Below are 11,079 nucleotides of genomic sequence, written 5' to 3'. Positions count from 1 at the left end.
ATTGATCTCGAATTTTTTAAGCTAATCTTTATATCATATCCCTCAAAGATAATTTATTGGTGAATCTTGAGACCTAATTGTGAATATTAGGATAATAACTGTGTGACAAAAGGATTAGTTTGATAAAAAAAATTGTCAAAATCAATTGTATTAGTTGGTTTATAGTTGTATATATGTACAAGCTAAGCTGTATATTAGTAGCATAAGATTAAACAGTATATATATAAATGAAGTGGAAAATGTATGTACATATCCATGTGCTATTAAATTTCAATTTTAATTTCCCAAGTGTCCTATACAAATTGTATCAAAAGAAAAATCAGCATATGCCCTAAAAGCTTTAGATGGTATAAAGAGTGGGTCCTATTCAAACCTCCTATGAACTGATCTCTTCCTTCTTCTTCTTCTTCTCACTAATTCTTCCTCACAAGAAAACTTCAAAGCTCTTGTGTAATATTGTTCTCCAACAAGTTATCTAATCTAGGAAAATTAATCAGCTCACAAACAATTCATAAGAAGAGTTGATCGCTGCTGGGCTTTGAGAGTTTGTATAGATATATATATATATATATATATATCATATATATGTATATGTATGAGGAGGGAAGGAACAATATTAGTAATAATCAAGAAGGATTGAGATTGGAGATGGCCTTTCCACAACATGGATTCATGTTTCAGCAACTCCATGAAGACAATTCTCATCACTTACCTTCCCCTACCTCTCTCCCTTCTTGCCCTCCTCACCTCTTCTATGGTAAGTACCTCTCTCTCTCTCTCTCTCTCTCTCTCTCTCTCTCTCTCACTCACATACACGCACACACACACACATATAAGACACAAAAAAAATTTCAAGATCTTTGATTGTTACTTTACCAAAATTTGAATACAAAATTTATCAATGTTCCATTGAATGTTTGTTCACTTCGATATTCACATAGCGACTTCGAGATCAATCTGGCTTCGGCCTTGGAATCCTAAGTTACCAAAAAAAGAAACGTGGTAATTAACTTTGTTGTATTTTTTTGGTGTAGGAGGAGGAGGAGGAAACTACATGATGAACAGATCAATGTCGTTTACGGGAGTACCAGATCATCATCATAATCTAACTCAAAAAAGCCCGACCACGACCAACAACATGAATGATCAAGACCAGGTAGGCGAGGAAGACAATCTATCGGATGATGGGTCACATATGATGTTAGGAGAGAAGAAGAAGAGGCTGAATTTAGAGCAAGTTAGAGCATTAGAGAAGAGCTTCGAGCTAGGGAACAAGCTGGAGCCGGAGAGGAAGATGCAGCTTGCCAAGGCTTTGGGATTACAGCCTAGGCAAATTGCGATATGGTTTCAGAACAGGAGAGCTAGGTGGAAGACAAAGCAGCTCGAGAGAGACTATGATTCTCTCAAGAAACAGTTCGATGTCTTGAAATCGGACAATGATTCTCTTCTTGCTCACAACAAGAAACTACACGCTGAGGTATGTAATATACACACACAAATTCTACTAGTATTTCTATTACAACATCATCACGTTACTCCGATCAAAATGATATGAATGTTTGAATATTATATGTACTTCGTGGTCTATACGATGAAAGAAATAATAAGTATTGATAGTTTGTAAATTTTAGTTGATGACTTATTATCAATAATCAAGCATATAAAACCTTCATGGATCAACACGTAGTTGGAGATCTTAGAATGGCTTTAATATGTATATATATAGTATGATATCATTTGCTATTAGATTATTGATAGGCTCTTGATCCAACGCAAAGATGTTTGTCAAAAGACAGTAATTATAAACTCTTTTTGTATTATTATTAAATAAAGATTCTTGTGTACATACATTTTAAATTACTACTAAACTTCCCATGTGCTTGTGGAGTTGACATTACGATAATTTATTTTATTTAACAATTAAATAGATCTCTCCACTGACTTTGGTTTACGTGTGATGATATTGGCAACATAAAACAGTTAGTGGCATTGAAGAAACATGACCGTAAAGAATCAGCAAAGATCAAGAGAGAATTGGCAGAAGCTTCATGGAGCAACAATGGAAGCACAGAAAATAACCATAATAACAATACTTCAGACATAAACCATGTGAGCATGATCAAAGATCTTTTCCCTTCTTCAATCCGATCTGCGACCACGACCGCAACCACGACCTCAACGCATATCGATCATCAGATGGTTCAAGAACAAGAACAAGGATTTTGCAATATGTTCCATGGCATTGATGAAACGACGTCGGCTAGTTATTGGGCATGGCCTGACCAGCAGCAACAACATCACAATCATCATCAGTTCAATTGAGTATACTGTTCAAGAACAACTTCATAATCTTCAACATCATACTCATCTTGATATCATTACTATTATCATCAAAAGAAAATTTCATAGAATTTTTTTTTAATTGAGTTATTTTGGAATTATTTGGCACTGTTTAAATTAAATTGAATTGGGTCTTTATGTTTTTTTTTTCATTTGGGTTTGTAGAGAAAATTGGTGTATAGGGGGATACTCAACAAATTTGTAGTATGATTTTTCTCGTCACTTCAATTGAATGAATAAATTTTTCTTTCATATGCAAATATGACAAAGCAGCGCATTAAAACATGTTATATTCGTCAGGAATGATGATTTTTTATTTTCATCATGTTTATTCCAAAAAAAAAAAATCATCAGTTTTATTCACTAATTTTGCAAATATATTTTTAAAAATTTTCCTAAACTCTCCAGCTTTATATACTTCTGAAGCGAACGTGTCAAAATGACATCGTCTTGTAAAGTATAACATATATATGATAAATTTGGATTTAAAATATTTTGCTAGGTTGGAACACAAAGCTAAAAAGAAAATAACAAAAACATATGAGAAATTTCAGATGCATGTGCCTTCGAGTGGGATTCCAGCTCTGCCATTGACACAACATGAGCCATGAAATATATCTTACATCTGACATTTTTCCATCTACCTTTTAATTTTATTTTATAAAATCGTGTGCTCGTGTGTGATTTTTTCTTTCTATCAGATATATGAGATAATGTTATTAGTAAATAGTAGTTACCCTGAATTTCGTAAATCATCATTAAGCATAATTATTCTAATTTTTCGTTCATTTATCATATTTGAAATGAACTTTAACTTTATTAGTTTGAAAAATTGTAAATTTCTATCATCTAATAAATTTTGCTTAATCTAATACTTTTAGTTAGAATAATTTTTCTTTGCTAGTATATATAGTATGTTTTTCTTTCTTATAGTACTTGTATATTGCATAATCGACAGAACGAACTCATACCAAATTAGTATAATATATCTTTAACATTTTAATGAAATACTTAAACCAAAGTTTAAATAACTATTTTATGTGTCGCATATAGATCTAAGTATAATATACTTTTTATTCAATCACGATGTTGAGTACTGTTGTCCTTTTCATAAACTGATTTAACTTCTTTATATAGTAAATAAAAAAATTTGAACTGAAACTCGAACTGATATAAGTCAGTAAACGTTTTATTTAATTTATTTAAGATATTTACAGTAACCAACTAATACGGAAGCTTTTTTTTTGTGTGCAAAATACTAATATGGAAGTTTTTACTAACAATTTTAGATAATAACGATAGTGGTAACAGGTAACTGAGGAAGATTATTGGAAGCACACATTCCAAAGACGAAAAAGAAAAGTCCAAAAAGAGAACAGAAGTGAAACAGTGTTTCGAAGAAATAGTTCACTCATCTAGCTAGCTTTTCGATCTTTGGATGCTTTTGAGTTCAAGAGTTTGTAATTTTTAATTAGAAACTCTCTCTATATATATACATGTATTTATTTTTAATATTATTACACAAGAAAACAAATAGAGTACCAAATATTTTTCTCCTTTTGTGGGCTCTCCATGTGACCTCACTGCCACCACTTCACTTCCTACAAAAACTCAAACTTGCGATTGTGAAAGTTTGGCCAAAAACGATATGTATGTTCAAAATAAATGTGTATTAGTAGCATCCAGTTAATTATGAGGTAAAGTTGTTAGGCAATGGTTTCTCTTAAATCTGTTATGATAAATTACTAAACTTAATCGTTTCAGTTTCACCAAGAATTTCTTTTCGATAACGGTTTTGAGTTTGAATATTCGACAGAAACCTTCACGACTCTGAATTTTTGAAATATGCATATTTAGTTTTTGTTCTCATTCTTGTGCACAAATTAAATTATTTCACATGAATTTGATCATGTGGAAGGAAAGTATTGCAAAAGTTAAAAATTTTATGGTCAGCTCACAAAACTATTATATTCGGACATCACATATACGTGTACGTACTTACATACGTAGTTTATGGAATATATACATATATATAGCTAGATAATGGCATGTGAGATCTTGGGTTTTCTCATATAGTTTATAAGGTTGTATAAGGAATTTTGGTGAAGTGCACATGTTTATGTTGATGGATAATGGATGGGTCAACTCCTATAATATGTTCTGTTTTCAACTTTTCTACATTTGATTTAACAAACACCGTCTAACGAATAAATTGACCCGCCATAATCGCATAATTTGATGTTAATAGTATCCCTAAAAGTAACTATACATTGAAATGATAATAAGTTAATAACTAATAATTCTCTAGAGAAAATTGTAAGGATGTGTGTGTTTTATTCCGTAAGTTGTTGCAGAGTACATTCATTTATATACCTTTGCTTGTGCCCGATTATAATGTGCAAAACTGTATACATAACTTTTTTTCTTCTTAAGTGTACATACTGGGGTCGCTGAACTATTTTTTTTTTGTAAAACTGTGAATTTTCATTTAAGAAATTCAATTGTACTGATTACAATAGCGATGTGAGACTCTGTGATAGCTTTTGCCACAAAAAAAAATTAAAAGACAAAAGGTATCTGAAAAACAGACCAACTAGAGGGGACTTCCGTAGTCTCAATAAGCATATTTAAGCCAGTTTTCCATTAGCCGTTTGAAATTTTCCAGTAGCTCTTTGCAAGAATGGCGTCTCTTATCTGTCGATCCAAAAACCTGAATAGGATGTGCGGTGGTGTTGCCTGGTAATTGTGAAGGCGCGCATTTCTCTCAGTCCAAATGGAGTATATAGTTGCTTGCGCCACCAATCTTCGCAGTGTCTGGGAGGAAGTCGCATCCGACATATCCAACTAACCCGTAAACGCATCCCAGGTGTGGAAAACAAAAGGATTGTATCCCAGCCTCTTAGTATTTTGCAACCACAAAACTTCACTTAACTCACAATAGAGAAAAAGGTGCTCTCGAGTTTCAGACTGTAGCCCGCATATGCAACATTTGTCCTCAACCTGCATTCCCCAGTTTGCCAGCCTGGATCTTGTGGGTAGTCGATTTAGGTGAGTGATCCATAGCATGAAAGTGTGTCTTGGGATAGCCCCTTTGTACCACACCTGTTTTGCCCAAAGTGGTGATGCTTGACGGTACCTGACAGTCTCTCAGGTCCTCTTAGTGCTGAAATGGTCCAAGAGGTCATCATCAATTTTCCAAAGAAATCTATCCGGTTCATTACACAGAATGGGCGCTGTTGTGTTGTGAGGTGGATATGCAAGAGTTCCGCTTGTGGAGATCTAGCAGGTCTGAGATGCCATCCATCATTTAAGCAGACTTGAGAAACCGTGTGCAAGATTGGTATACCTGTCTGAGAAGGACCCGTATGACCCAAAAACTGAATCAAAGGACCAAACGGAGACCACCAGTCAGTCCAAAAGGAGATCTTTTCACCATTTCCCAGTTCGCAGCGAAGAAACCTGTTTGCAAGAGGTCTCAAATGCAAAAGAGATTTCCATGTCCAAGACGTTTGCTTCTTTTCATCAATGAGCCAGAAAACACCATCTTTGATTTTGTTATTCCGGATCCAGTCTGTCCAAAGAGAATCCAAAGCATTGAACAGCCTCCAGATTAATTTTAAGCAGAGTGTTTTGTTCCATTTGGCAATGCATCTGAAGCCTAAACCGCCTTCATCCTTAGGCATACATAACGCCTTCCATGCAACCTTGGTGTTCGGCTTTTTGTTGATATCACCACACCATAAAAACCGTGAACACAAACTCTCAATACTTCTTATGCACCCTTGTGGTAGAATGAACGCTGAAGCCCAGAAATTGACAGTTCCATAAATTACAGAGGCAATCAATTCTCTGCATCCTGCATAAGAAAGTACTCGAGCCGACCAGCTTGTAAATCTGGAGGATAGGTTATCCAGCAAGGGCCTGTAATCACATAACCTCAACCTCCTATGCATCAGTGGCAGACCTAAATACCGAATGGGGAGTGAACCAAGTCTGAAGCCAAGAGTGTTAAACTCCGAGGCTTCATCTTGGTTCACTCCTGCAAGAAAAAGGTCTGTCTTCTCCTTATTCATCGCCAAACTAGAGATGGCTTCAAAATCTTATAAAACTTTGTTGATGTTTTGCAGAGATCCCTCTTGTCCATCAAAAAATATCATTATATCATTTGCAAAGGCAAGATGGGTTACCTGCGGGTTTGAAGCCGAGGGGTGATGCCCGATGATGTTATTGTTGTAACCATTGTTGAGCATCTGTGTGAAGACTTCCATCGCGAGAGTGAAGAGGTAAGGGGAGATAGCATCCCCTTGCCTTAGACCCCTCGCACCCTTGAAGAAACCACAGGATTCACCATTTACTGATATGGAAAAAGTAGGCATTGTGATGCATTCAGTAATGAGTTTGACAAAATGTGGTGGGAAGTTGAGAGTCTTGAGCGTGTTGAGGATGAATTCCCACTGCACTGAATCAAAGGCTTTCTTCAGGTCAACTTTTAGCATACCTCTGGCTGTGATGCTCTTGAGATTATAGCCTTGTACCAATTCCGTTGCTAACAGAACGTTTCAACAAGCAGCCTTCCGTGGATAAACGCTGACTGCGTGTTTGCAATAAGATCCGGTAAGATAGCCTTGAGGCGGTTTGCAAGAAGCTTGGAGGCAACTTTGTACACGGTGTTACAACATGCAATATGTCGAAATTCAGACATTTTTGAAGCGTTTGGTGTCTTTGGAATGAGAGTCAGAATGGTTGAGTTCCATTGCTTCAAGATTTGACCCGAGTGATAGAACTCCAAAACAGCATCGATCATGTCCTGCCCTACCGTGTTCCAGTGTGCTGTGAAGAACTCTGCACAATAACCATCAGGCCCTGGTGCTTTATTCTTTGGCAACGAGAAGAACGCCTCTTTTATTTCCGCAGGGGTGAAGGGGCTAGACAGGACTTGAATAGCAGATTCTGAGCATCGTTGAGGAACTATAGCAGCTAAATCTTCAATGGAGGGAGCATGAAACTGATTGTTGACACCAAGGAGATTTTGAAAATATCCCACTGCTAGTTGCTGCACTCCTTCCTTTGTATCAATAATCTGATCATTTTCATTAATAAGGAACAAAATCTGGTTCACAATCTGCCTGGACATCATCGCCCTATGAAAAAACTTTTTGCAATTGTCACCTTCTTCAAGCCAGCAAATACGAGATTTCTGCCTGAGGAAAGCTTTAGTTGCTAGAGTACTCCACTTCATATGAGCCTCTCTCTCTAAGAGCGAAGATTGAGGAGTAGGAGAGGTGAGAAGTTGATGCTTGCACCTTTGTAGTTCCTCAAAAGCTTCAGAGACTCTCTGCTCCAAATGCGAGTAGTTGTCCTTACTGAAGTCCTTTATCACTCTCTTCAACGCCTTGAGGTTTTTAGAAACCTTTAGCATCTTTGAACAATCAAAATTTAAGGCAGACCACCAAACATTTATCAAAGGGGCAAAGTCAGGATTCTTATTTAAGAAGGACATGAACTTGAACGGTTGCCTTATCTTCGGCTTAGTTGTCTCCAGAAACAAACAGCAAAGACTGTGGTCCGAGAAACCAGGCTCACCGAAGACTGCGAGTGACTTGGGAAAATTTTGCATCCATTCATCATTTACTAGCAGTCTATCCAACTTTTTAGCAATGGGATCACTAGCCTGATTATTGGACCAAGTGAATGTATTTCCGCAGTAAGGCAAATCAAAGAGTTTTGAACTGATTCTTAAGCGATTACTATACAAAGTCGTATCTCGTTAAAATTGGTGCATCACAAACTCATTCTTCTTATTTAGTTTTAAGTTTTAGTTCGTTCTAAAGATCTAATCCCAAAAAAACCTCAGAATTCTAATTATTTTATTTTAATGAAAGTGGATTTACTGACATAACATGCCGAGACGAGAAAGTCTATGCGTCCACGAGCGACATCTCAACATATGCCCCAAGGGTATTTGTTTGATGAACCAATGAGTAAAGTCTTCGAAAAGATGCTTTGTATTATATCCCAAAAAAAAAAAAAAAATGACGAAGATCCTTTGAAAGAGGACGTCGAGATTCTTAAAAGCACTTGGTGTGAGCATCTTATTGAGATTGGTACGTCCTTGACTCATATGAAATTTGGCTCTATGATCATATATGGTTATACAGAATCAGAAAAAAAAAATCAAAAAAGAACTACGAAAATTTGGTCATCATTTACTTATGAAATTATTCTCATAACCAAAACTATGTATCAAAATAAGCTAGCTATAGTCCTTATGAGTTATACATAAAATACTACGTAGAGATGAAATAAAAACGTTAGGTTCATCATGAAATTTGTAGAGTAACAATTCTTACAAACTTACAATATAATTATAATTTCTTCTTCATGAACATTAAACATGGAACATGGTTCCATAGGTAATAATGCATGTACCAAAATCTATAACAATCTATGAAACAATCGAAAACTTGAAGAGCATTGTGTGTTTGTATTTTTTCCCTGGCTCGACAATCTGTGAAGGAAATTTCGGATGATTTAATGAATCTGGATAACTTTGTGTTTCCAAACATAATCCTCCATAAGCTTGGTAAACGGTCCCATTCTTCCCTTTGATATCCTTTAACATTCCTCCGGTATAGAATTGCAAACCCGGTTGGTCCCCGGATAACTCCATTTTTCTTCCTGATTTCTTATCTACAAGTTCCACTATTTTCCTCATCTTATTTGCCTCACCATCTAAGCAATAGTTTATATCATATCTGCAAGATTTAAAAAGAATCATATTGGTAAAATAATCATACCAAAATATAGCTAAGTATATATATGTGCTACCACACTCACCCTGTTTTAAGATCCTTTATATTATCTTTTATAGGACGGAGTTGGAGAAAATCATACGGTGTTCCTTTCACCGGAGAGATTTTTCCGGTGGGAATGAGCTCACCGTCGACAGGAGTATAACTTGAACCAAGAATTTGGATTTCTTCAGACAAAATATCTCCAGCGTTATGACCACCAAGATTCCAATAACTATGATGAGCTAAGTTCACTGGAGTTGCTTTATCTTTAGGCTTTGCCTCCATCACCACACTCAGTTCATTGTCTTTGACAAGTTTATATGTCACCGTGGCATTGAGTTCTCCGGGGAACCCTATTGTTATATAAGAAAGAAAAAAACTAGCAACCGTCAGTTTCATTCTTCCTTAAATAGTGCATTTCAAAAGATGGGGTGAAATAAATAAGGACCTTGATCGCCATCAGGGCTTGTGTAAGTGAAGACAATGTGAGGACTCTTGCCATCATACTTGTGTTTTGATACTGCCCACACAACATCCCCAAACCCTTTCTTCCCACCTAAATCAACAAAAGTGTTAATTAATTGCACCTATCAATATAAATCATAACTGATGGATCTAATTATGTTTTGTTTTAGCACTCATAATTAATTTACCATGAAGTGTGTTTTTGCCATCGTTGGCACTTGTCTTGTACTCTTTACCGTTCAATTTGAAATGGGCCTTTCCTATTCTATTTGCTACTCGTCCCACGGTTGCTCCAAAATAGACTTTATCGGTCTAATTAGTGATTACAAATTACTTTATTAGTTTGGTGTAAGAAGATAATGATAGTATAAACACATTAAAAAAAAAAAATACGCGGTAAAAACAAATTTCGACATACCTTGTAGGTTTTGACGCTATCATAGCCAAGAACAATATCGTCAATTTTCCCTGAAAATTCGTATTGAACATTAATTATAATAAATCTTTATGAGTTGTATCTTGGCTAATTAATGATTAATTGTGATTTGATTCACTAACCATTTTTGTCAGGGAAGTGTAGAGACATGATTGAAGCACCCCAATTTGTGAATTTGACCGTTAGATTTCCTTTCTTGAGCTCGTATAACCCGATATTCCCCTTCTCGTTATCATCTCCATCCGTTTCATCTTCATCATCGTCGTCATCATCATCATCATCGGTATCATCATCAGTATCATCATCGGTGTCATCATCATCATCATCATCGTCATCTTCTTCACCGTGTCCATCCTTCTTTGTATCCTTATGCTTCTTTTCATCTTTATGATCATGACCATCACTCTTCTTCTCATCAACATTGTCTTTCTTTTCATGTTGATCACCCTTTTTACTCACATCATGATCATGCCCTTTCTTTTTTTCCTTCTTATCGTTTTCATCATCATCAGAACCGACCTGCTGACCACCATCATCTACCTTTTCACCTCCTTTCTCTTTGTCTTTACTATTATGATGATCAACATTCTCATCTTTCTTACTGCTCTCCAGATCTTTGGATTTCACTTCAATGTTGTTCTCCAGATCTTTGGATTTCACTTCAATGTTGTCGGCAAATGAGACACTTACCACAACTCCTAATGTAACCAATAGAACCAAACATAACAATATAGAAACTCTCGCCATATTGAAGAAGAAAGAACAAAAGAAAGAGTTAGAAAGTAATATGAGTCAGATGAATTTCTTGGTAAGTATTTATAGGTTGAAAGTTATTTAGATAAAATAGGACAAAAATAGGAAATTGTGACGAGTTTGTGATTCACAGAAAAGTGAGGAGATAAAACCGGATTGTGTTTCCAAATATATATAATTTTTTTTCCTTATCACAAATAAGAACTACTCATATAAATCTGTACAACAAAAAGAAATAAATAAAAGAAAATTTCTTTACAACTAAAGCTGCATGGATCACCGAAACTCTCT

At 35.7% G+C, this 11,079-nt stretch overlaps 3 protein-coding genes across 3 annotated transcripts; 1 reads left to right on the top strand and 2 right to left on the bottom strand.

Moving 5' to 3' along the window:
* The first annotated feature begins 328 nt into the window (after nucleotides 1–328).
* LOC104769755 (homeobox-leucine zipper protein HAT7-like) lies at nucleotides 329–2,592 on the top strand. The gene is made up of 3 exons (XM_010494037.3): nucleotides 329–757; nucleotides 1,035–1,477; nucleotides 1,981–2,592. Exons 1-3 carry the CDS (start codon nucleotides 586–588, stop codon nucleotides 2,320–2,322), a joined length of 957 nt encoding a protein of 318 aa, XP_010492339.1. The 5' UTR covers nucleotides 329–585; the 3' UTR covers nucleotides 2,323–2,592.
* Nucleotides 2,593–6,440: 3,848 nt separating this feature from the next.
* LOC147918516 (secreted RxLR effector protein 78-like) lies at nucleotides 6,441–6,836 on the bottom strand. The gene has a single exon (XM_087503558.1). The coding sequence runs from the start codon at nucleotides 6,834–6,836 to the stop codon at nucleotides 6,441–6,443; it is 396 nt and encodes a 131-aa protein (XP_087359684.1).
* A 1,802-nt stretch (nucleotides 6,837–8,638) lies between these two features.
* On the bottom strand, nucleotides 8,639–11,000 carry LOC104769754 (uncharacterized). The gene is made up of 6 exons (XM_010494036.2): nucleotides 10,158–11,000; nucleotides 10,018–10,067; nucleotides 9,788–9,911; nucleotides 9,583–9,690; nucleotides 9,178–9,487; nucleotides 8,639–9,095 (listed from the first exon to the last, which is right to left on the bottom strand). The coding sequence occupies exons 1-6, from the start codon at nucleotides 10,780–10,782 to the stop codon at nucleotides 8,786–8,788; spliced, it is 1,527 nt and encodes a 508-aa protein (XP_010492338.1). The 5' UTR covers nucleotides 10,783–11,000; the 3' UTR covers nucleotides 8,639–8,785.
* Nucleotides 11,001–11,079: the final 79 nt, after the last annotated feature.

This window comes from Camelina sativa, chromosome 20 (genome assembly GCF_030686135.1).
Source record: "Camelina sativa cultivar CO46 ecotype springtype chromosome 20, ASM3068613v1".
In the NCBI taxonomy this organism is placed as follows: Eukaryota; Viridiplantae; Streptophyta; class Magnoliopsida; order Brassicales; family Brassicaceae; genus Camelina; species Camelina sativa.
Note: the sequence above shows the minus strand (reverse complement) of the source record. Positions and strands in the feature narration are given on the sequence as shown.